This window comes from Notolepis coatsorum, assembly GCF_963971535.1.
Source record: "Notolepis coatsorum genome assembly, chromosome: 11".
In the NCBI taxonomy this organism is placed as follows: domain Eukaryota; kingdom Metazoa; phylum Chordata; class Actinopteri; order Aulopiformes; family Paralepididae; genus Notolepis; species Notolepis coatsorum.
Window position 1 is genome coordinate 25,526,502 of NC_140175.1, and position 26,511 is coordinate 25,553,012.

Here is a 26,511-nt window from a genome sequence, read left to right on the forward strand (position 1 = left end):
TAAGAGTGAAGTGTACTCACTTCTTCACTAGTCAGTAGGATGTAACTTCCAAAGGCTTGGTACTAGGGATGCTCGATATTGGCTTTTTTACCGATACCGATATACCGATATTGTCCAACTCTTAATTTCCGATACCGATATCAACCGATACCAACCGATATATGCAGGGTCCCCCCCCCCCAAAAACGGAATAATTTCAGGTAATTAACATTACATATCTCTTGTCGTGGAATTAACACAACATTATGCATACTTTTGACAATAAATCAAATCAGAATTTGTTCTTACTTGCTTGCCTGGGTAAATAAAGGTTAAAATGTTAAAAAAATAAAGAATATTTTATCTTTTTTGAAAACTGATACCGATAATTTCCGATATCACATTTTAATGCCAATATCGGACATCCCTACTTGGTACATATATATACAGATTTTTGGAGAACAATAAGAGAGAATAGGACAAATATTATTGACGTATGGGGATGACAGCAACCCAATAGAGGAACTGGCAGCCCACCTTGATAATACTCTGACAGGTGTTGAGAGGCAGCCCCACCAAGCTGGTGCCGTTGATGGTCATGATCTGGTCTCCGATGTTGAGACGAGCAGACTTCTCTGCCGGCCCAGCATGCATCATGCTAGCGATGATGACGGTGGGCAGGATGGAGCCCCAGCCGGACTCCACGATGACCACGCCGATCATCTCTCCTTTCTGCTTCTCTATGTAAACCTGCAACAGAGCGGATACAATTTAGATGGATTCTTTTTATTACTGCCTATTTTTAAACTGAATCAAACCGCACTTTTTTACTCGGTCTATTCTATTTTATAATTTGTATTACTGCCTATTTTTAAACTGAAGGAAACCGTAAACAGAGAGGCCTATTGGGATGTTAGATCCTAATGTGAAACACTGTGATTTACCTTACCTTGCTACCTCTCTATCTTTTTTATGCTCGCTTATGCCTGTATTTTTTACTGCTGTGAAGCACTTTGAACTGCAATTTCTGTATGAAAAGTGCTATACAAATAAAGTTTATTATTATATTATTATTATAATCAAGTCCCAGTTTTGTAAAGTGACACATTAGATATAATACATTCTAAAGGTAATAATTCATTCTAAAACAAATTCCTTGTGTAAATTTCCCCATTTATAAAATTTTTATTTATCCTTTATTTATCCAGGGCGGTCCCATTGAGATACAAGATCTCTTCTTCCAGGGAGTCCTGGTCAAGATTACAGCATAAGCAGTTGCGTTAACCCTTTGTAGTGTGGTAGTGAAAGGGTTAATGGCGTAAAAGCTCAAATGTGGACATGCACATTAACTCTTTCAGTGCCACGCCTGGTTTTCCGTTTTACCGCTTGAATGCCACCAACGGCGCCAATGTTAACGTTAATATCGCCTAATCTATGTTTTAAATTATGGCTATGTGTCTAATCTGCCCATCGCATTATCAAAGACTATTTTCCAGTCAGTGCTGTGAAGGCAGATTGTTTTTTTATCGCGTCGTTTCCGTTTCAGAGCATTTAGAAAAGCCCCCGTTTTGATATAAAAAAACAGCTCATTCTGGAGCATTCTATGAAAATCGTCTTTTAGTGGAATATTCCACAACGTTGATATTCGTCGGCCTTTTTATGAATCGTTTTCAAATAAACGCTAGATGATCAATATTATACGTGCACGCAAGCACATTACGGCTGCGCACTGATAATCGCTCCGTTGATTTCCTCACAGACTTTTACAGTGAAACCGAAAGAAGACATTTCACAAAACAGCTTATAACTTCATCAAACTTACTCCGATTATCCTACCACTGATAACATAGAGTCCTTACCTGACATCAGATGGTATCCAACTGGTATATTCCAATTCCTGATCACCATTCGAAAAAATCGATACGTGTATGATCCAACGCGACACTGTAGATCGCTTCATTGAAACGTGGCTGTCGCCAGAAACCCCAGATCACGCCATACAACCGGCCGATCACTTCTTCATCCACCGCAAGGACAGATCAGCAGAGTCCGGCAAACAGCGTGGAGGAGGTATCGCCTTCATGTTTAACAACAATTGGAGCGATCCAGCTAACGTGAAGGAATTATCGAACCACTGCTGCCCAGACCTGGAATATATAACCATCAAGTGTCGTCCTTTCTTCCTCCCGAGGGAGTTAACGGCGATCGTCCTGGTCGGAGTGTATATTCCACCGCAAGCCAGCAATAGTGTCGCGCTCTCCAGACTCCACGATGAGGTAAATAGAATCCAAGCGCCAATCTGAGAAAGGTCTTACCTGACTTCTATCAGCATGTGACTTGTAACACCAGAGGCGGTAACATCCTAGATCACTGTTACACGCAATTCAAGGGTGGCTACAAGGCTCATTCTGCTAGTGGCTTTGGTAAGTCGGATCACGCGGCCATTTTCCTTTCACCAAAGTACAAACAGAGAATCAAAAGCACTCCTGTAGTCTCGCGAGAGGTGCAGAAATGGGATTTGACGTCAGAGGAGACGCTCCAGGCTAGTGTTGTCACGATACTGGAATTTCGACTTCGATACGATACCTTGAAAAGTATCGATACTTCGATACCATTTCGATATCAAAAAAAAAAAATATTATATATATATTTTTTTTTTTTTTTTTTTTTTTTTAAACAAATTTAGCTTTTGTTGCTGGTTGATTCTCCTCAGCTTCTCTCTGGTACTATAAGATAAGATAAATATAACACTTTTAAAACCCTTTGTTTATCTTTAGATCACACATTTAAAAAGAACTGTTCATCTCACTTCAATCATTTTTATCATGTAATCTGTGTTGCATGTACCTGACAAACTGAACTGTTTGTATTACAGTTGGTAACAGTTTTGATAAAGATAACAGGGCGAGGGCTATATGTGTAACATATATAACTTCACAACAGCTAAATTACTAGTACTAGTAGTAGTAAACAATAATTAAAACTTTTTTTTGCATTAGTGAAAACAATAAGGACACATTCAAAAGGCAGGGTAAGAAAAAAGTGCAATCTTATGCATTTTCAAGTCAAGTTCTTCTTAGGTAGTGCATTACCTTCTCATACCATTACACCTACTAATACCACCTTCTCATACCTTCTCATACAACCTTCTAATACCTTCTCATACCACCTTCTCATACCACCTACTAATACCTTCTCATACCACCTTCTAATACCTTCTCATTACACCTACTAATACCTTCTCATACCACCTTCTAATACCTTCTCATACCACCTTCTAATACCTTCTAATACCTTCTCATTACACCTACTAATACCTTCTCATACCACCTTCTCATACCTTCTCATACCACCTACTAATACCTTCTCATACCACCTTCTAATACCTTCTCATACCACCTTCTCATACCTTCTCATACCACCTACACCTACTAATACCTTCTCATACCAACTTCTAATACCTTCATACCACCTACTAATACCTTCTCATACCACCTTCTAATACCTTCTCATACCACCTTCTCATACCTTCTCATACCACCTACACCTACTAATACCTTCTCATACCAACTTCTAATACCTTCATACCACCTTCTAATACCTTCTCATACCACCTTCTAATACCTTCTACATTACCTAGTGATACACATTCTGCTAGTGGCTTTGGTAAGTCGGATCACGCGGCCATTTTCCTTTCACCAAAGTACAAACAGAGAATCAAAAGCACTCCTGTAGTCTCGCGAGAGGTGCAGAAATGGGATTTGACGTCAGAGGAGACGCTCGAGTCCAGGCTGCGTTTGACTGTTTGACTGGAGCGTGTTCCGCGACACAGATAACATTAATGTCTACACGGAGACAGTGCTGGACTATGTTCGTACTTTGGTGGAAGAAACAATCCCCACTACCACAATGAGAGTTTACCCAAATCAAAAACCCTGGGTAGACAAATCCGTCCGTGAAGCTCTGAGAGCGCGCACCAAAGCATACAACGACGGCCTAGTGGCAGGCAACATGAATGACCACAAGGTGGCGCGATACAACTTAAGGAGGACAGTGACAGAGGCCAAACGGCGCTAGAGGGATAAAATTGAACTCCAGTTTGAACAGGCTGACTCTAGAGCTATGTGGCAGGGGCTCAAAACGATGACAGACTACAAAGGCGCCTCCCTCAAACTGAACAGTGACATCTCCTTAGCAAATGACCTCAATACCTTCTATGCGAGGTTTGATGCTGGTAATAACAACACCAGCCCACAAGCCACGGCAATGGGGGGGGGGGGGGGGGGGTCTGCTGCTGATGGAGACTCAGTGTTCAGGGTAATAGAGCATGAGGTGAGGCGGACCTTTAAAAAAGTGAATATCAGGAAGGCAGCAGGTCCGGACGGCATCCCCGGCCGCGTCCTAAAAGTCTGTGCCGACCAACTGGCCCCGGTATTCACTGACATATTTAACCTGTCCTTAGAACAGGCTGTCATCCCCACCTGCCTGAAGAAGTCCACTATTATCCCTGTACCCAAAAAATCCAAGCCTGCTTGCCTCAACGACTACCGCCCTGTAGCTCTCACCTCCATAGCCATGAAGTGCTTTGAGAAGCTAGTAAAGGGCTACATCTGCTCCTCCCTCCCCATCAACATGGACCCCCTGCAATTTGCATACCGCCCCAACAGGTCCACGGAGGACGCCATAGCCCATGTGCTGCACACAGCAGCATCACACCTGGACAAGAGGCAGGGGAACTATGTGAGAATGCTATTCATCGACTACAGCTCGGCATTCAATACCATAGTCCCCTCCATACTCATAGCCAAGCTCAGGGACCTGGGCTTGAACTATGACCTCTGCCAGTGGGTCTTGGACTTCCTGACGGGCAGACCCCAGGTGGTGAGAGCAGGCAACTGCACCTCCTCATCCATCACCCTCAACATAGGGGCCCCCCAGGGCTGTGTTCTGAGTCCCCTCCTCTACTCCCTGTACACACACGACTGTGTGGCTCAGCGGAGTAGCAATACAATCATCAAATTTGCTGACGACACAGTGGTGGTGGGCCTGATCTCTGCCAACGACGAGAGGGCCTACCTGGAAGAGGTCAAGGTCCTGGCGGGATGGTGCCAGGAAAACAGCCTCTCCCTGAACGTCAGCAAAACAAAGGAGATGATTGTGGACTTCAGGAGGTCGGGGGTCAAGGACTACAGCCCCCTCAGCATCGACGGGGCACCGGTTGAGAGAGTCAACAGCTTTAAGTACCTCGGAGCCTACATATCCGAGGACTTGACATGGACCACACACATTGACAGTGTTGTGAAGAAGGCACGACAACGCCTCTACTTCCTCAGGCGCCTAAGGAAGTTCCAAGTCAGTCAGAAGATCCTTAAGAACTTCTACTCATGTACAATAGAGAGCATCCTGACTGGCAACATCACCTCCTGGTTTGGGAATAGCACTGCACAAGACCGAAGCAGACTACAAAGAGTGACACGTTCAGCCGAACGCACAATTGGAGGGGGGCTCCCCACCCTCCAGAACATTTACAACAAGCGTTGCAGGGGCAAGGCTAAGAGAATCATTAAAGACTCCAGTCACCCGAACAACTGCCTCTTTGAACTGCTGCGGTCAGGCAAGCGATACCGGAGTCTCAAGGCGAGCACAGAAAGACTCAGAAGAAGCTTCTATCCCCAGGCCATCAGGCTGCTAAACGAACAATGAACACTACACAACAACAACCATCAAACGCACATAGCACACACATCCACACGCACACACTCACTTTAAACAAACACACTGTAGCACCCACTCCACACACTTTATAGCACACACTCACTTTAAACAAACACACTGTAGCACCCACTCCCCACACTTTATATTTATTGATGAAGGATTGCACTACAACTCGTACACCTTACTGTAAATTGTACCTAAATTGTACCTCATCCCATTTCTGCTTTGCACTATATAGTACTGTACATTAGTACACTGCATAGTATTGTATATTATATGGTAACTCAGTTACGTCTATTCTGCATCGAACATTGTACATATGTCTATACTGAACACTGTGACCTCATTTCCTACTTCTAAATTACATGCTATACTATGTTATTTGATACTATCTTGTCTAGCACAGTCTCTGGAGCGTAACAGTAAGAAGCATTTTGTATGAAAGTATTCTGTACTTCTGTATGACAACTATTAAAGAAACTTGAAACTTGAAACTTGATCTCCATGATCCGCGGGGATCTGAGGCTCCAGAATGAACTGTGGTAACCCCGGCTGGATCAGTGAACTGGAAAATGTGGAGTACCGGATTTTTTTCCCCATTCATTTTCATTGAGTCCATTCCAAAATCACTTATGTCATCTGGGAGACGACAGGGGGCGCTTTTTTCCACAGTGATCACCGGCGCAGCTCGGCTATACTCGGGTAGGCTCGGGTGATGCAATAATTTTTCAGATCGCAAAAAAAAAAATGTATAATAATTCCGAGAAATCTCGTGAGTGGCACGCAACCACCTATAAAAAAACCAGAGACATCTCGTGAGTGGCACTGAAAGAGTTAATATGCCGGATGGTAGCGATGCTGGTTTGACAGGATAGTGTTTATATGCATTTTCACATCCTGATTACCAATATGCACACACACATGAATAAGCTGAATATCAAGTATTAATATTAAGTATTACCATGAAATTGGAGCTATATACCCTGCTATTATAGATGTAATACTCAAGTATCCCAAATAATAATATGGACATGCATGTATGTAAACACACCCAGTGTAACCTCTGTGCCACTTTGCCGCCCCCTGCTGGAGTACTTACATCTCTGCAGTTCTCCGACTTGGAGAAGTGGATGAGGTCGTCGTTGTACATGTCCTGAGTGTTGAGCAGGTCGCTGTACTCTCTCTGACTCAGATCCTCAGGATCAATACCGTTGGCCCGCAGGAACTCCTGGTAGGCCACGCTGAAGGCCTGGCCTATAGACTGGGCTATCAGCTGGGCCTGGGAAGAGATATGGGAGGGAGAGAGAGAGAGAGAGAGAGAGAGAGAGAGAGAGAGAGAGAGAGAGAGAGAGAGGGGGGAGAGAGAGAGAGAGATTGAGAATTGGTGGGAGACAGAATGGAGGAAAGGAGATAGAGAAAGGGGGAAAGGAAAGTGAAAGACCGTAAGACAGAGAAAGATAGATATATAGAGAGAGAGAGGGGGGAGAGGGAGGGGAGAGATAGAGAGGGGGAGGGAGAGAGAGACGGTGGGACATTCATATCACATCTTGGCTAACAAGGATATTCAAATTACATTACGGTTAATTTGAAATCCTCATTTCCATATCAAAAAGACACACTCGGTAAACACTGAGACTGGATTATTTCGATCAGACACACAGACACAGGTGTGCGCACACAGCCACACGCACACACACACACACACACACACACACACACACACACACACACACACACACGCACACACACACACACACACACACACACACCACACACAGAGACCTACATCTTCTGACTCGAAGACGTGGCAGACCATCCTGTACTGCCGCCGGTCGTCTCGGGCCGTGGCGGCGTGCTCACCGGCCTGGTCCAGGCTGTCCTGAGCGCTGCGGGAGCGCACCATCTTCCCCCTGGCCATCAGCACCACCATGTTGCCGATGTCGGCTATGTAGGAGATGGTCCTCAGAGGAAGGTCCATCATGGACTCCTGTTCGGAGACAGTTTCCCGGTGTGATGAGGACGTTCACGTGGTGGGAGTGAGTGGCGAGAGTTCCTGCTCTACCTACGGGTCGCCTACGTCTGTTACTGTACGACGGGGTGGTCTTCAAAGACCATGCAACTCCACCATAAATTCCTCTGAGGTTTGGAGACATTTCTTTCTGTTAAAGATGCTGTAAGTGGTATTTTTTTGTTTGTTAAAATAAGTGGTCTACGCGGCTAGGTGGTGTAGTGGGCAAGGCGCTTGCCACCAATGCAGGAGACGCTGGGTTCGAGCCCAGCTCTCCGCATTGCTATCAGCTTGGCTGGTCGTTCATACTAATACAATTGGCAGTGTTAGGGGTGGGAAAGCTGATGGGTGGGGATCGGACGTTGTGGACAGCGACTCCTACAGGTCGGTTGGTGCGCCTGCGCAGCAGAATCAGGAAGCGACGGGGGCGGCGTGTCCCTCCCACGCAGACCCCCGCCGCTGAGAGATCGCGCTGTGCAGGTGAAAAGATGCGACGGCTGCCTCCTCGAGTACCGGAGGGGACACGTGATGCAAGGCTTCGTCCACATTGCAGCCGGCTTGTGGGAGGCATGGTCTAACAACGTTCGAGACAGGGGAGGGTAGAATTGGACGATACGAAATTGGGATGGAAGAAAAAGTAGATAAAAAATAAATAAAAGTGGTCTACATTCCGACAGCCATCACTGATATAGATTGTGGTCTGGTCAGTAACACGGGTCTCCCAGTCCCTCCGCTCTGCAGTAAACAGAAAATATTATTTTCTGGTATCCACTTCCCCCTTTATCCAATCAGGAGAGAGAACACCACACTGCGAAAATGGTCTGACAAAAATAAGACATAAAAACAAGCAAATGTGTCCTTGAAACAAGTAAAATAATCTACCAGTGTAGTAAGCAAATCTGGCTTGGCAAGATTTCTTGCAATAAGTACAAACAAATATCTAGGGTTCTCTCTCCTGATTGTATAAAGTGGGTTTTTCTGTTATTTTCTGTTTACTGCAGAGTGGAGGGACTGTGAGACCCATGTTACTGACCAAACACTCAGTGATGGCTGTTGGATTGTAAAGCTATTTAACACTTATTTTAAGAAAAAAATACTACTTACAGCATATTTAATAAGCTGCCTGCACGTGACCACCAGGCAAAATAGCTCTACGCTTGGCCGGGCCGATGTTTCTCTACAGAGAGAGCAGTAATGCCTGACTGTGCACCAGTGCTACCCTTACAATGCAGCGCTCGAGACTGCGCTCAAAGGTCAATGTATTTATTCATGTGCACAAATACCGACCGCTGTGAATTCTGTTTCATGGTGGATTTTCACTTTAATGCCTTGTGGTTTATTTGAACTTTGACCTCGGTTTGCCGCTGACCTTTTCAAAGCGCTGCCAATGAGATTACAGCTTTATGTGATGTAGGGCAGGCAACCAAGCAAATTGGATAAATTAATTCTCTCTCTTTGTTTTGGAGTTTACCACCACATCAAAACCGCTCTGCCCTGTATAATTCATTTGAGACTAATTACTCCCCTCTAATTAAAAAACACAAGGATGGTATGAAGAGGTGGATCTCCCTACTGACTTCCTTCCTTGGGAGAATCAATGTTATAAAATAAAATATATATATTCAGATCTAATTTTATTGCCTATATTTATGTCTTTATACTATTACCATGCCCATACTGCATGCCCCCCCCCCCCCCATGCTGCTATGACGCCTGCACTTCAATAAAGGAATATCTTATCTTATCTTATCATCTGCTTATGAATTAGTTTGCCTCCACTGCAACTTGTGAATTAAACCATAAACTGTAAACTTCATGAGTCCCTCCATGTTTACTTTGTTATTGTTAATTTCCGAATGCGGGTCAACTCAGGAGTTTATTTGATTGTTTTGGACGTTTTTTTTCATTGTCGTTTATGTAGATATACAGTATGTTAAATGTTATATGTTATATAATATGATAAATTAGAGAATAAAATAAGAAAAAGAAAAGAAAAACAATAAAATAAAATAAATAAAGAAACACTGCTCTGTACCTTGTGGCGAGCAAAGAGCAGAATGCTGATCATGTGCAAACAGGCTTTAGCTACTATACTGCTTGTAACTTTAAGCATTTTGCAGGGCTTTCCCTAAAAAACAATGGCAGTGCCACCACCAACAAAGAACTTATTTGGAACTTTTGTTTGCTATTTCATTGAAATTATGTTTTTAAGTTGCAGGAAATGACAGCTTTCTTTATTGCAATTATTTTGCCTCCCGGACGGACGGACGGGGGCCACAACCCCCCCCCCCCCCCCCCCCCCCCCTCTGGACCACCCCCTGGTTGCGCCTCAGCACCACCTTGTTTGAAAACCCTGGGGAAAGCCCTGCATTTTGGGATTCAACTTTAGTCACAAATAGAATGCTATAACGTAAAGGAAGGGATGGTAAAGTAAGGTGAGGTGAAGTAAGACGGGATACGGGTCGTTGAGGAGTCCATGTGATGTACCTGAGTGTCTGCGTTCAGCACTTTGATCCTCAGCGTTGACATGAAGAGATCCACCTCGGCGGAGGAAGGCGCCTCGGCTTCAGGGCTCTGCACGGTCACACGGGAAACAATGCGCTTTACAACAACGAATGAATGAATGAATTATTTTATTTAGAATGTTTACAAATAAATAAACAAACAAATAATTTTTCGAACATTTTCACAAATAAACAAACGAAAAGGATAGGTTTGAAGCCGAAGGCTTATAGAGCAACCTACCCCTAATTCAAAAAAACTAATTCAAAAAAGTTAGTTTTCAAAATATAACAAACAAAAAAAATAAATCAACAATCAAAAATCAACAAAAAACTATCCAGAAAAGAACAAAAAAAGTTAAAGTTTGCAAGATAAAACAAACAAACAAACAAACAAACAAAAAATCAACAATCAACAAAGAAAAACGTTCCTGAAAAGAACATAAGCCAACATAGGAAAAATCTAAAATTCATTTGCAATACCAGTTTCATGGTAGAAAAAAAAGAAAAGAAAAAAAGATTGTAGGTTAAATTTTACTATAAGATTCTAGAACCCTGTTTTTAAACATCTTTTTAAACTTAAAAATACTCCTGCTGTTTTAACGAAGTACCCCCAAGACATACCCCAGGAACTCGTTCATTGGGGGCAATTTCATCAACATTGTTTTTAAACATGGGGTGTGATGTGACAGTGGGTCAGGAGGTTAGAGCAGTCGTCTGGTAATCAGAAGGATTCCCGGTTCGATTTCAGGCTCCTCCCGGCAGCGTGTTGAAGTTAACCCCTAACTGCTCCTGGTGAACAGGTTGGTACCTTGCATGGTTGCCTCCACCGTGAGTGTGTGAGTGAATGGGTGAGACATAAGTTGTAAAGCGCTTTGGATAAGAATCGCTATATACTGTAAGTACAGTCCATTTACCATTTAAACCAGTGAGAATTAGGACTGAGAATTCTCACATAATGAGGATTAGGACGCACCGTTACATTTTCTATCCTCCTGGCAGTGGGGCCACCCATTTGTTGACATTTGGCTCACTGATTGGGCCTTTAAGTTTCCGCGCTGGGACTAACAATACACCGTATCTGTAGCTGCTGACTTGGATAACCGTGAGGTCTTTTGCATCAACGTGCAACGTTTAAAAGAACACGCCAACACTTTGGGAAATTAGCTTATCGTCTTCTCCAGAGAGAGACAAGAAGATAGATACCAGTTTCCTCTCTGTGCGTTCAGTAGAAAGCTATCTGGCTGCATGTTAGCCTAGCTTAGCACAATGAATGGAAGCGGACATGACCGGTTAGCCTTCGGGAGAGGTGTTAGTTGGACAATGCCTAGGCTAACCGGTCATGTCTGCTTCCATTCATTGTGCTAAGTAACATGCAGCCAGATAGCTTTCTACTGAACGCACAGAGAGGAAACTGGTATCACTGTCTATCTTCTTGTCTCTCTCTGTAGAAGACGGTAAGCAAATTTTCCAAAATGTTAGCGTGTTCCTTTAACTTTCCATGCATACACGGAGGACATAACGGCGACAGAGCGACTAAAAACGAGCTTACCTTTTTCCTGTTCTTCGCCTGCTTTTGGGCAGCCTGCGGGAGACACAGAGAGCAGAGATGAGCTCCAGGAAGAGTGAAGATGAAAGTGATCAATGCAACACTTTGACGAACGGTGAGATTGGGCTCCGGGTGGCAGGGCTAGCCAGGATTGGCTCACTCACACAAGACAATCGCCATCCCGAATGGCATATTATGGGATGTAGGAGCTTAAGGCTGTGTATGTGTGAGAGTGAGTGGTGGGTGGTGATGGTTCACTGTCTATCACGTCTGACAAAAGAAGCCCGCCAGAGGCCTATAAAACTAAACATTGTCAAAAGTTTCCTCTTCATCAATGTGACAGATCCAAGCCTGAAGAAATCAACAGACTGTATGTGTGGTACTGACAGATGCCATGCTACTCAGACTTGCTTGCTAGGCTGTCCCCGACTAAGGATTTGGATAGTCGACTATGATTGGCCGAAATTAGCCGATAGTCGACCATTAGTCGACTATAAAAAATAAATCCACTGATGGATACATCTTGATATTTGTCTAGTCTAGTGTGTTCATTAGATGGGTGAAATCCTCAGTGCCTCTGTGCCTGTTTTCTTAGGCAGTTAGCCTCTGGTATGCGTGCCATTAGCGTTAGCCACGCTTCTAGGCCTCTTTTCTTTTGGAAAGAATGATATATATATTTTGTATTCGACTAAGAGGTTGGCAGTCGACTACGGCTCCTTTGGATCGATTAGTCGACTATTTGACTAATAGGAGTCAGCCCTAATTGACACGCAGATATATCTATTCATGTGAATTGAATAATCCTGTGATAATGATGGATTTGGGTCACTTCTTTCGGGTATCTGCAGGTTTCAACAAGTTAAATTTAAAGGTCCCATGCATTATAAATGGCCTTTTCCAGTGTTTAGTATTGTTTCCTAGCAATGGGGGATTATATCAATGTGGTCTGTGTCTCTAATTATCATATTGACTCATCAGTCTAGTCTCGAGTTCACGAGATCTTCCCTCACTCAACTAAGCTATTCTGATTTGACTGTTTTGCTGACGTGAATAATACTGGTTGTAGTCACCGCCCACAATTCTCTCAACAACAGAGCAGTGAAATTACTTCCTCAAACAGAGGGTGCGACAGACAGCAGAGAACGAGCAAGCGAGAGAGGGAGGGAGAGATAGAGAGGGAGAGAGAGAGAGAGAGAGAGAGAGAGAGAGAGGGACCGCGGCACAGGAGTCTGTGTAAATGTGTGTGCGCCGCGGGGATGGGTCTTCTCCCCGCAGTCGGGAGCACTCCATATCACTGTCAAAATATCTTTGCGCACGCTCCCACGCGCACGCCCGTATTCCGATCCATGCAATAATATTCACAGAGGTATATATTGTCATTTGAAACAAGTTACCAATGCATTGTCCCGTGGGATTATGCTCCCCCGCTGCAAAATTTATTAGTTTCCCCATCAATCTCTCTATCTCTCTCTCTGTCTGCCAGTTGCAGACTGTGTGGGTGACTGTCACTCAAAGCGCTTATGGGCGGAGCCCAGCACAAACAGAATGAAATCCTGATGTCGAAAAACTTTGCTTTTGAGTACTTGATTAAAAATATAAAACAATGCATTTTTTTTTAAAGAAACTTTACAGGTGTGTTCCATAGACTCACATGAATTGTGTAAAGTTGCCCAAATAGTGCAAGGAATAGCAATACATGGGACCTTTAAGACCTTTTTAATACCACTTAGAGCAAGATTTAATAAAAATGTCACGACCATATTAACAACACATTTAATAAAACACAAAGCGACACTGAACTAGCGGCTGCACTTTCACGCCAATTAAAATTCTTGCACCCTTCCATACAAGCTCTCGCCAGTTGCACCAAGCTCCCGGTAGCCCCGCGAAACGACTTGAATACAAAAATATTCAATATTATTTCATCTCCCGACAGCCAGGATGCCCCCCCCACCAAAATGTAATACCTGTGCAAATTACATTTTACTTTTTAATATCTTTTAAGGCCTTAAATTGAGAATTATGAGAAGTATATAAAATTACTTTTTAATACCCTGCAGATACCCTGTCTTTGAGTGATAAGTAATTTACTTCTCTAAAAAGAAAAAAAGCAAGAGACCAAATCAAGCTGCAATATTTTCCACTCATGCTTCTCCTCCAAGGGCCCAATGCAAGATCTATACAAGCACTGTTTACACCTGTTCTAAGGCTTGAGATCAGACTCGATGAGGACAGTATAATAATAATTTGTCCAGTAAGTACACAACCTCACCCTGATCCCACAAGACCTACGCTAGTTCACCTATCCCTCAGCACTGAGATCTGTAGAGCTATATTTTCACCTATCCCTCACAATTGAGATCTGTAGAGCTATATTTTCACTAAGGCTGTCAAAGTCAACGTGTCATTAACGCGTTAACGCACAATTCTGTTAATGCCACTATTTCTTTTACGCACAATTAACATTTAATAAAAAGACTAACATTTATTTTATTTTTACTAGACTTCACTCATGTGTATTATTGATACTCTCATTGATACTATGTTTGTTTCTGACTCAAAGTGTGTGTGTGTGTGTGTGTGTGTGTGTGTGTGTGTGTGTGTGTGTGTGTGTGTGTGTGTGTGTGTGTGTGTGTATTTTAATCGATTGACAGCACTCATTTTCACCTATCCCTCACAATTGAGATCTGTAGAGCTATATTTTCACCTATCCCTCACAATGGATTCCTACCATGACTCTGATCTATTCTATTCTAGCTCTATGGTGAGCAGATGAGGTAGAATGGACTCCTACCCTGACTCTGATCTATTCTATTCTAGCTCTATGGTGAGCAGATGAGGTAGAATGGACTCCTACCCTGACTCTGCTCATGGCTTCCTGAGCCTGCTGCATGCGGGCGCTCTTGGTGGGCATCCTCTCTGACAGCAGGTGGGTGGAGCCAAGATAGCTGGCCGCAAAGATGATGCCATCTATCAGGTCCTCAGGGTCACATGGTCCTGGCACTATACAGGCCAGACACACACACACACAGACACACACACACACACACACACACACACACACACACACAATGTGAAACAAGTGACAGTGAAACACTACAAATCGGCACCTAGGAAGTTCCAAATGGTCAGAAGGTGAGGTATATATACATTTGATGAGAGAGGGTCACTCACCGTCCACATAGGTGGGAAATGAGGACAGAGGTCTCCGTATCTGAATGGAAAAGGGAAGAAAGGACGACGACTTCATTAGCCGTTTTACACAAAGTAATGTGTGTCTTTCTCCTAGATACACACGTACAGTATAGCCCCATGCGCACATTTCAGAGCAGTTATAGGAACGTCACTGCTGTTGTCACCATCATAACGTTAATGACAAGTATACAATGGGAGGTTTTGGCCAAGCAATCTGATTAGTCAAATAGGCACTCCAGCTCTGATGATAATTCCCATGAAGTGCGATGTAAAAAAATATATATTTAAGTGAAAACGAATCATGGTAATATGGGAGCTAGTACATATATTGCTATATATATATATATATATATATATTATGCTATCTCCTGGATTTCACCCTTACAACTCTAAAGAAACCTTTTCAGGCATCACACATGTTGGTAATCACTGTATACCTACCTCATACTATACCCATATAACTCTATATCTGTACATATATCCCTTACCTACTCTTACTAGTTACGCTGCTGGCCAGTATGACTTACCACCATAGTGTCTTTATACCTGCATCACTATATATATTAATACTACAACTTTGTAGTTTTATGAATAATGCAATCTGATTAATATTATTACTCAGTAGTACTAATTTATATATATCATATACCCAGTTTAATCACCTGTACATTGTATATTACTATTGCACTGTACTGTTCACTGTCACAGGGCGACAGTGGCTCAGGAGGTAGAGTGGTCGCCTGGTAATCGGAAGGCTCCTGGTTCGGTTCCCACTCCTCCCGGGCAGCATGTCGATTGATTGATTGATTGATTGATTGAATTGATTGAAAAACCTTTATTTATCCCCGAGGGGAGATTCAGGTGTCCATCACAGCATCAACAGCCATTTAAAAACATAATAATACATAACATACAATTATTTTGTACGTGTTAAAAACAAAGATGGACATAATACGTCAGGCCAAAAAAGAGCTAAAGAAAGAGCTAAAATAGGATATATATCTAATCATGTTGTTAATTCATTACAGTCCACAAATCAGCTCCTCCAATCCACGGCAGTTAGCCCGTCCTGGCCCTGCCTGGTTGTGGAGCCTGCATTGCCACCGGCACAAAGGACTGCCCGAAGCGCTTTTGTGGTATGTCTGGGGGGGGTTAAGTATGTGGCTAAACCTGGACCGCATTGTGGTCAGCTCATCATGGAGGGGGTGGCAGCCGGGGTTCTCTAGGATAGCGTACAGCTTCTTCCTCGTCCTCCCCTCTGCCACCACCTCCAGACTGTCCAGGTCCGCTCCCACCACAGAGCTCGCTTTCCTAACCAGTTTGTTTATTTTGTTTGTTTATGTGTCCTTGAGCAAGACACTTAACCCATAATTGCTCCTGATGAGCAGGATGGCACCTTGCATGGTTGCCCCCGCCGTTGGTGTATGAATGTGTGAGTGAATGGGTGAATGTGAGGAACAAAATTGTAAAGCGATTTGGATAAAAGCGCTATATAAATGCACCGTTTACCATTTTACCATTAGCTTTATATTTGCACTCTGGTTGGATGCCAACCCTCTTTTTGTTGTACTGTACTTGTGCTGTATAATGACAATACATTTGGATCTAATCTAATCTAAAAATCCCTAATACTCTGGAAGGTGCACATAATCACAGTTAAAAAGAAAAAACACCATCCCAAGTATCATTGCTGTAATACCCTGTTCCATAGCCTATTTGAGGGCATAGGCTACTGTCCAGCTGCATCTTAAGCCTGCTTACCTCTTGGACGTATGGCTGCTGAGGCTGGGCCGGTGACTGTGGCTGGACCTGGGGCTGTGGTGGTGGTGGTGGTGCTGGTTGTGGTTGTGAATATGGTTGTGTTGGCCTTGTGGTGTTTCTTTGCTGTGAATGGTGGGCATGGGGGTGTTGGTGTTGATGCTGTTGTTGATGTTGTTGTTGATGCTGCTGTTGTTGATGTTGTTGGTGGTGTTGATGTTGTTGGTGTTGATTTTGGTGGTGTTGATGGTGTTGGTGGTGTTGGTGGTGGTGTGTCCTGGAGGACTCGGCTCTTGCGGGACTGACGGGCTCTGGCACTGGAGCTGGGCTGTAGTGGGAGGGAGACTGAGACACTGACTGAGAGGGTGATGGAGGGACAACAGACTGTGAGGGAGACAGACAGACAGACAGACAGACAGACAGACAGACAGACAGACAGACAGACAGACACACAGACAGACAGACAGACAGACAGACAGACAGACAGACAGACAGACAGACAGACAGACAGACAGACAGACAGACAGACAGACAGACAGACAGACAGACAGACAGACAGACAGACAGACAGACAGACAGACAGACAGACAGAGGGTTGATAAATACTTCCTCTCAGCATCTGCAGTAGCTATTTACATAATGAAAAAAAAAAGATTAATCAAAGCCATTGAACAGTAAATGGACCCACCGTACTAAGCTCGTACTCACATTAGCATGGCCGGCCTGAGTCTGCTGAGGGTACCCCCCCTCCTCTGTGGGACTGACCTCCTTCCTCATCACCCAGATAGGCTCTATGGGCTGGTCCGGAGTGTAGGGCGAGCGTATCGTCTTGGTCTTCACCTCCTCTATAGCCTCCCTGATGTCCTTAATGGCGAGAGTGATGGCGTCTCCAGAGGCCCTCTCCTCCCCCGAGAGCCCCGCCGCCCCTGTCTGCTTGTCCTCCTGGGCGGCCTCACCGGAGGAGCTGCTCTGCCGCCCACACGAGGCGGGGCTCTTCGTCTGGGCTTCTTCGTGTTGTTGTGCAGCACGCCTGGGCGGCGGCGCTGCAGGCCCAAAGCTACCAGAGCTGGAGCTTCCCCCGTCATTGCTGTCGCTCTCTCCGTCCGACTGGCCGGCGTCGTAGTGGTGCAGCCTGCAGCCGATGGAGCGGTCCTGCCAGGGGGGGGTCTGATGATGCGAGCCCTGAAGAACTCTGCCCGCCGGTGTGGGGACATGATGAGAGGCAGCCTCGGTAGGGGGTCTCGTCTCCGGGGGCCCCCCTCCTTGTACATTCTCCTTCTGTCTATGGCTGGAGTACGGCTCTTGGTAGGGCTCCTGGTTGTAGGGCTCGGCCCTCCTCCTACCAGATCTTCTACGAGGTTCTCTGTGTAACTCCGGGTAGGACGTCGCCAGGGGGGGCCCAAGGGGGAAGGACTCGGGGTGGGAATTTGAGTCGGGCTCTGTGTAAGAATCACAGACGTCCTCGGCGTAAGGTTTTTGGTGGGACTCCGTATAAAAGTCTGCATAGGTTTTTGGGTAGGAGTCCGTGTAGGACTCGGAGTGGGACAGCGAGCAGGACTCCGAGCAGCCGTCCTCCTCTTCCTCCTCCTCGGGCAACCGGTCGTCGTCGGGGGTGCCGCTCCTCCTGCCAGGCTCGTCGCCATACTGGTCCAGCTGCGGAAAGGAGCCGCTGTCCGGAGACGACGAAGGCGGGGTCGGCGACCGCAGGGGAGGCGGGCCGTGGAGAGGGGCGTCCAAACTGAGGGAGGCGGCGCTCTCGGTGTCCGAGCAGAGGTCGTTGGTCTCGTCGTCTCCCTCTCCCTGGCTCACGTCCTCCTTCTCTACCTCACCCATTCCTCCCTCCTGCTCCTCCCCCCCCACCTCCACCGCCTCTTCATTCTCCTCCTCCTCTCCGTCATTCTCCTCCTTCTCTCCGTCATTCACCTCCTCTCGGTGTCCAAGGGGAACTGTCTCGTGGGTACAATCAGAGTGGGCTGTGGGTTGATAAGACTCCCCGTCGTCCTCCTCCTCCTCCTGCTTCTTTTCCTCCTCCCTCTCCTCCATCTCCTGCTGCTGCTCCTTTTCCTCCCCCCTCTCCGCCTCCTCCTGCTCCTTTTCCTCCCCCCTCTCCTCCTCCTCCTGCTCCTTTTCCTCCCCCCTCTCCTCCTCCCTCTCCTCCTCCTCCTCCTCCTGCTGCTCTTTTTCCTCCTCCCTCTCCTCCCCCTCTTCCTCTACGTTTGCCTCTTTGCTCTCCTGGTGTAGCTCGTTCATTTTAAGAGATGGAGATGGTTGGTCCTGAGGTCGCAGGTCCCGGGTAGCAGGTTCCGTTGTGTCCCGTACAGCAGGGGTGACAACGGGGACGGGCGTGGGGTCAGGAGGAGGTTCCCCGTCCTGGGACCGGCCTGCCAGAGGGGCATCATGTGATGATGGCAGCTGCTGCCCCTCGGACATACTTTCTTTCTCCCCTGCAGCAGGCAGCTGTTGTTGTTGTTGTGTCGAAGGAGGATCCTGCGTCTCTCTGGCCGGTTGCCTTTGTCGGTGAACCCTGACCTTCGGGTTGGGGTCGCCCTGGCGACGGTAGCGGGTCACACCGGGGCGGGGATGCTGGACGGGACGCGGCTCATCAACATCCGGAACCTCTCCCTGGTCCGGCTTGCATTGGACTAGGACCTGACCCAGGTCTTCCGACTTGCATTGGACTAGGACCTGACCCTGGTCTTGCCCCTGCCCTGAGTGGGGCCGCTTGCGGTGCTTCGGAGGTCCACGAGCTGCCGGCGGGTGGTGGTGGTGGTGGTGGTGGTGTGGAGGGTGATGGTGATGAGGATCCGGCTCTCCGTCCTGGTTGACCATCTGACAGGGTCTCCAGTGTCTCCTGACAGGCGGCTCTCCAGCTGCAGTGCCATTGGCCTGCCTGCTCGCGGACAGGGCTGGGACTGGTTTATTATGCCCCTCCCCTACATCCCCAGACCCCTCCCCCTGCTGATTGAAGCTCATGGCTGGGGTGTGTGATGTCACCTGACTCTTGGCTCTTACAACATGCTCATCTCCACGGAAACACAGTTCATAGCGTTGCCTGTGGGAGACAGGGAAGAAGAAACACAAACGTTATTATGTGTCATGTAAGTTAAAATGTAGCAATACAGTAGTGGGAAAACTTTGATTTCAGTCTTTACTACCGTAATTCCTCTAATAGTAACCGGTATTCAATTAAAAACCGGGTCTCTATTAATGACCGGGTGCGCTGTTGAGCTAAGCAATTATAAGCCGGGCTCCTAATACAAGCCGGGTTTCATGTATATTAGAGGAATTACGGTATTTCCCTCAACGGATTTACCATAGGCAATATATTTTGTTATTGTTGTTATATGCTGGCCTGGCTGTGCAGTAAATACCATATAATGGTATGGTGTTAATGTTTACCAAGAGAGTAAGCCTACCTCAGAATTGTATAAAATGAAGTTATTATTATTATTATATCAGTATTGTGATTGCACTATTTTACTTTATTTAACTTTTTTTGGCCACCTGTAATTGCACTGTTTACTACCGTATTTCATACAGTACTTGGTTTCAATAAATGAACCCAGTACATTTTACTGGGTTCAAACTGACACAAAATGTTGATTTATTCATTATGATCTGTTTGAAAATTAGAAATATAGGCCTCTCTCTTATACATGCCTCCTCCTAATACAAGCCTGGTATCCGCTACAGTTGAAACAAATACAAGCCGGGGTTACTATTAGAGGAATTACGGTATTTTGAGATAGGCCAAGTCAACTCAGCCCATACAGTAAATGACTGGATACAGTCTAGGTAGGTGACATTATATAGCCTTACTTTTATAGTAAATATAAAAATTAACGAGTGGAGATTTTGGGTCAAATTATCTGCATTTGGTCAAACTGGCCATGAGAACCAGAACCATAAAAGTTGGAACAGCTTGACCATTTTATGCGGAAATATTGCCGGGATTGGAATTTGCACGCTGTCCGAAATATTGCCTGTTGAAAAATTGCTGATTGAAATATAGTGGTTGAAATTGTGTTAATTATTCGCAAGACCACAAAATCCTGGAGGGACTGAAAAGTATAAGAAATGGCTTTATTCATCATTATCATCTAGATAGTCCAACTCGTTAACACACACTTTCAGGAAGCCTGCTTGTACGACACCCTTGTTTAATTACACTGTTACACTTAATGTTAATAAGTTAACATTAAACTGTTAATGTTACATTGCTGTGCAGAGTTGGACAGGAGTTAGCAGCTCCACGGCCAAACAGACACACACAGAAAACAGATACATAAGTGTCACTTAATTTGTCAAACCTAATGCATAGTGATAGATAATGTAACTTAGTTACACATGAAGACAGTAGTACCTATCATTATACTGTAAAACCTGATACTGAGTGATAGGTAACATTATAAAGACAGACTCCCTATCATTATACGGTAAAACATAATACATTACTGAGTCAATCATAACATTAGGAAGACAGGCTCCCTATCATTATACTTTAAAACCTAATACAGAGTAGATCATAACATTATAAAGACAGGACAGGACTCCCTATCATTATACTTATATTATATGTATATGTTGTGTCTGTCCACTATGTTTGTTAATTTGTTATCTCCCCCCCCCCCCCCCCCCCTTATGTAAAGCGACCTTGGGTCCTCTGAAAGGCGCTATATAAAACGAAGTATTATTATTATTATTATTATACTGTAAAACATAATACTGTGAGTGATAGATAACATTATAAAGACAGTACCTATCATTATACTGTAAAACATAACACTGAGTGATAGATAACATTATAGAGACAGTACCTATCATTATACTGTAAAACCTAACACTGAGTGATAGATAACATTATAGAGACAGTACCTATCATTATACTGTAAAACATAACACTGAGTGATAGATAACATTATAGAGACAGTACCTATCATTATACTGTAAAACCTAATACTGAGTGATGATAGATAACATTATAAAGATAGGACTCCCTATCCGACCTTATACTGTAAAACCTAAATCCCATGTGATTCATCTGCTTGGGCCTTGGGGGCTTTAATTTGCACCACATTCACCCCTCCACCAACATCATCCAGCAGCTGGCAGATGGCACCAGATGGGAGGAGAGAGAGGAGGAAAGAGGCAATAAAGGAGGAGGAGGAGGAGGAGGATGACGAAGAGGAGGAGCAGAAGGAAAGGGAGGGGCTAAGTGCTGATATCAAAGATAACCTGAGGGCGATGGATGCATGGGTGGTCTGTCTCTGAATAGTGAATGAGCTCTCTGGCACAAGATTCATTTCTATTTTGGTATGACTCCCCTAGAAGAAGGGCATCGGTCAGTTTAATCTACGGCAGACATCAAGCTGTCCGAGTGCGGTACATCGAGATGTCAACTAGAGGATGAAAACGTGTCTCCATTTGAATCCTGAATCCATCCAAGGATGGTATAAAAGAAGGAATGGTCATTACATCAGAATACCAGTGTTCTAGGCGGTCAGGTGGCGTAGCGGAGATTGTGTTCGTCACCAATGCCGGAGACGCTGGATTCGCCTGTTCGAATCCAGCTCCCGGCGTGTGTCACCAGCTTGGCTGGCCGTTCACACTAATACAATTGGCGGGGTGGGTCCGGGTCGTTGTAAAAACAGCGACTCCTACAGTTCGGTCGGGGCGCCTGCTCAGCGCGGATAGGATCTAAGGGGGGTAGTGTGATCCTTCCACACGTTACACCCTCTCAGTGAGAGTCCGCGCTGCCAGGTGAAAAGAAGCGGTTGATTGGCTGGACGTGTGTCGGAGGAAGCACGTGATAGCCTCCACTCTCCCAGACCGACTGTGGGGGGTAAGTGCGCAGCGACCAGGAAGGGGATTGGGAATTGGCATAACGACTAACATTGGGATGGGAGAAAATCGGAGGAAAAAGGAGGGGGAAAAGATCAATAAAAATAAAAATAAAAAAGAATACCAGTGTTCTATGTTCTGCTTGGTGCCAGACTTTGGTGCCAGATCTATTGAAGCCGGTATATCTGAGGAAATATACAACCAATAATCAAACGTTAGCTAGTTAACAATGCAATACATTGCAGATGATTCTGACATCCAAGGTGGCCTGTTTAAATTACAGGTCATAAACGGGGAGATGGCTGATCCCATTCGACTCAATGCCGGCCGAACTGAAAGTTTCCACACAATGGCACCAACGTGCGTCGTTCACGCTACGCGCTATACACAGTGACGTGATGATGAGATGACCCTTCCTTCCTTTTATAGCTTCCTCGAAATCCGTCCCGTGTCTTAAAGACGGTGAGAACACAAAGCGTACAGATCTAAATGGGTTTGGTTCTTCTGTGGGCTGGATATAGAAGATACGAAGGCCAAAGGTTAAGGTGCTCTCACGATGAACCGGTAATCCGAGTACAACACACACAACTGCCAGAGAGAGGGTTCACGAAGGTGGACTTGGGAGTGGAATGGAGGACACACGTTTTCCCCCGAGGGTGGCCTCCTATCTGTCCCCGCGGCTGCAGACTGGCTGGCTGTGGTCGTGTGCCTCAGGGGGGGGGGGGGGGGGGGGGGGGTTGCCCAGGGTCACAGATGGTGTGGCTATGTGGCAGTGACGGGTCAGGCCTGCTGTGAGCTGAGTGCTGTACCTCCATCTGTCAGGAGACAGGCCGCTCCAGTGAAAGCCACAGGGACACAGATTTACTAGTCCATTAACTCGCTGATCTTAGGCTGACAGACAAACACATACTGAGCCACCGAGGTACACACACGCACACACACACACACACACACACACACACACACACACACACACACACACACATGCTCCCCATCGATGTTGGTTACCTTGTGTTTATGTTTAGCTTTACACAATTACAGAGGGACAAGATAAAAAAAAAGTGGCTGCTGCCAAAAAGGCTTTTATGGTCTAATGGCCCGGAGAGAGAACACATGTAGAAACAGGTCTGTACAGTAGTTATAGAAGATCTAAGGGCGGAACAGCCGTTTTCAGGACCCAATCTGCTCTATTTTGTGAGTCAAAAAACACTCTATTACAGATTAGCAATGCACTTGTATACGGTTCTAAAACATGCGTTACAACCAACATGCCTTTTGGGGTGTGTGTGTGGGGGGGGGGGGTCACATTTTGAAGATTACCATATTACTAACTTACTATCACTGAATAGCCTGGAAATGCTGCTCTGCCTCCCTATATTATTCCAACGCGGGACAGACCGCGTCCTGGCTGTGACGGATGGAAAGTACTAGGCCTTAAAAGCGAGAATAGCCTACATCTATTTGACAAAAATGTATATTATTGGGGAAAAGTGCAAGCTGACTGTCATCTGTCAAAATGGACTAGGTAGTTTAAGCTTGACATGATGATCGCCTGTTGTGATGCTGATTAAATCCCCGCAGGTGTAGGCGGGCACCAACACCACCAGAAGCCATCAGTGACACATTATTATGGCAACGGTTTGCTCAATTCACCGTCCCGTCTTCTTCGCCAACCATTTCCCCCAATAATAGGCGATCCCCACAATAAAAATTACAAACATTTATCTTACCTGTGTGTGTGTGTGTCACTGGAAAGGGGTGGGCCGTGTGGCTGCAATACTCATCTCCATTTTTTTTTTAGCTCGTAGTAGCCTCTACCTCTCCGGTCGCTCCAGGCAACTTTGCATGGATGGATTAAACCAACACAACGGTCAGCTCCTCCTTCTGCATCGTGACAGCATCAGAGCGGATTACTGATGCACAAAGCGCCTTTAAAAGAGACTGCTGCTACAACACAAACTGATGATGGCGCACCGACCGGCCATGCGTTCGATTCGATCAGCCCCGCAGTTCTGCACCACTTTTACGCGCCGCGGCGGCGGAGCCTCCGGATTCTGCAATGCCCTTGGACGCTAAAGCGCGTCACGGCCAAATATCGCAGACACAGCGAGCTGCCCCACCGAACGCACTATCGCCGACGTGTGTGTGTTTCGTACAACACGGGCCGACAGATTGATAGTGCCTGTCTAAACATTTTGCACCCCATCTCGCACCTTGGTCACGTGTCTCTCCGGAGAAGTGGTTACCGTGACAACAGCATGTGACCGAGGGATGCTGATGTGAGTAGTAACCATGGCATCCAATCTGTTATCAGAATCCAGTCCCAGCCATCCATCCATCCATGTAACCATCACCCACACACTTATGAGACAGGGGAGGGGGGGGGGGTGACACATTATGATTTAGTGACAATGAAGAGATGACATAAGGACATGTTACACCTAGAAAAATAATACACATGGTCTGCCTGATTGGAAAAGCAGGCCATCATCAAGGTATCAATCTACCGCCCGCCTTATTGATGTCACCTACATTTCATGCTGCGAGCCCAATGCATTCTGCCCAATTGCAAGGCTGTTCTATTTTGAGACAAGCATCAATAATTTCTGACTCTCCCACTGCATACATGGGCGAAGTGTATATATGTGTTCTGCCTTTTAAGTTATTTAGTAATAAGGCAGGCAGCAAACATGTTCCAGGCCCCTCTTCTGAATTAACGTTCATGAATGTTTTACCAAGCCATTACAGCGGTATCTCTTGTCTTGTCACGCCAAACCGGTGCGCCGCCGAACTCACGGCCCACATTCGACACAAACATGCAATCCCTGTATGATCCTCGGCTGTTGATAGGTAGGTCTTACTCTCATTTCACCTGCCCTGTTATTACTGTAACAGTGTAACTGCACCGGGCCGGTCTGCAGGTGGCACTGTTCAGTAGCTAAACAACACAGATTGATTGATTGATTGATTGATTGATTGATTGATTGATTGATTGATTGAAAACTTTATTAACAGATTGCAGAATGGGTACAGTACAGTACAGCTCAATACACACAATTGTTAAGGGGATGCAGACCAGAGAAAGACTTTTGTCTTGTTTACATCAGGGTCCCCCATTTTCAATTCATCGTAACATATATGACATACATGACATACAGATAGACAGTACTGCTACATCTATACATTTATGACATACCAGATTTGCAAATACAGTACTGTTTGTGATACAAAAGAGTCCAGAAAAGAAAAAAATAGTATATACATTTGACGTAGAAACTGTACATTGGATTGGGTAGGTGGGGGTGACTGTACATTGGAGGTGGTTGGGTGGGGGGGGGGGGTGGGTAGGAGTGGGGGGGGGGTTGGGTAGGAGGGGTGGGTGGGGGACACTGTACAACTGTACAGGCGGGATATGTGCGGATGGTTTGTTGGCATGTGCTTTTCATATATCAGTCAAATATTTTATCAGTGCAAAAGGCCACCGTCTGATTTAAAGGCTGCTCTGTGGGGGAAAAGGGATACCGTAAAAAAGATATGTAGCCTATACTGAAGGTATTCTCCTCGTCCGCAGCATTGCATCACAATAGGGATTTACTCCATTGCTTGGATTGGCTACAAAGGAAATCTCCACCCTCAAAAAAACAATTATTTCCGGCGTTTCATCATCAAAATCACATGTTTCTCTGTAAGGCGAGACGTTTTTCTGATACAGATAATAGTTATGTTGGCTAGGGATCTGTAGAGGCATGCAGGGGCCGAGGGGCAGGAGGGAGGCAGGCTTGGGGGAAATGGGGTCTGCTGCTGCTCTCTCTGTTCTCTCCGGTCAGGGGCCGGCCCTGGGGAAGGGTGGGGGGCCGCCGCATTCTGCAGAGAGCACGTCACAGACAGTATCGTCTCACGAAAAAAAATCACTTTTCTGCAGATGTCATGTAACTGTCTGTCTTTTGTTATTTATTGCAACACCG

The 26,511-nt window shown here is 45.5% G+C and overlaps 1 protein-coding gene across 1 annotated transcript in view; it reads right to left on the minus strand.

The window, feature by feature from the left end:
- apba1b (amyloid beta (A4) precursor protein-binding, family A, member 1b) overlaps window positions 1-24,436 on the minus strand; it is a gene marked incomplete at both ends in the record, with an annotated part of 28,026 nt that extends 3,590 nt beyond the window's left edge. Inside the window, 12 exons of the mRNA XM_084324860.1 lie at window positions 517-729; window positions 6,794-6,973; window positions 7,481-7,681; window positions 10,190-10,276; window positions 11,756-11,788; window positions 14,610-14,755; window positions 14,927-14,966; window positions 16,709-16,782; window positions 16,978-17,089; window positions 17,414-18,547; window positions 18,920-19,757; window positions 24,411-24,436. Of these exons, the coding sequence (XP_084180986.1) occupies window positions 517-729; window positions 6,794-6,973; window positions 7,481-7,681; window positions 10,190-10,276; window positions 11,756-11,788; window positions 14,610-14,755; window positions 14,927-14,966; window positions 16,709-16,782; window positions 16,978-17,089; window positions 17,414-18,547; window positions 18,920-19,757; window positions 24,411-24,436 (3,084 nt within the window). The remainder of the gene's footprint in view (window positions 1-516; window positions 730-6,793; window positions 6,974-7,480; window positions 7,682-10,189; window positions 10,277-11,755; window positions 11,789-14,609; window positions 14,756-14,926; window positions 14,967-16,708; window positions 16,783-16,977; window positions 17,090-17,413; window positions 18,548-18,919; window positions 19,758-24,410) is intronic.
- Between the last annotated feature and the right edge of the window lie 2,075 nt (window positions 24,437-26,511).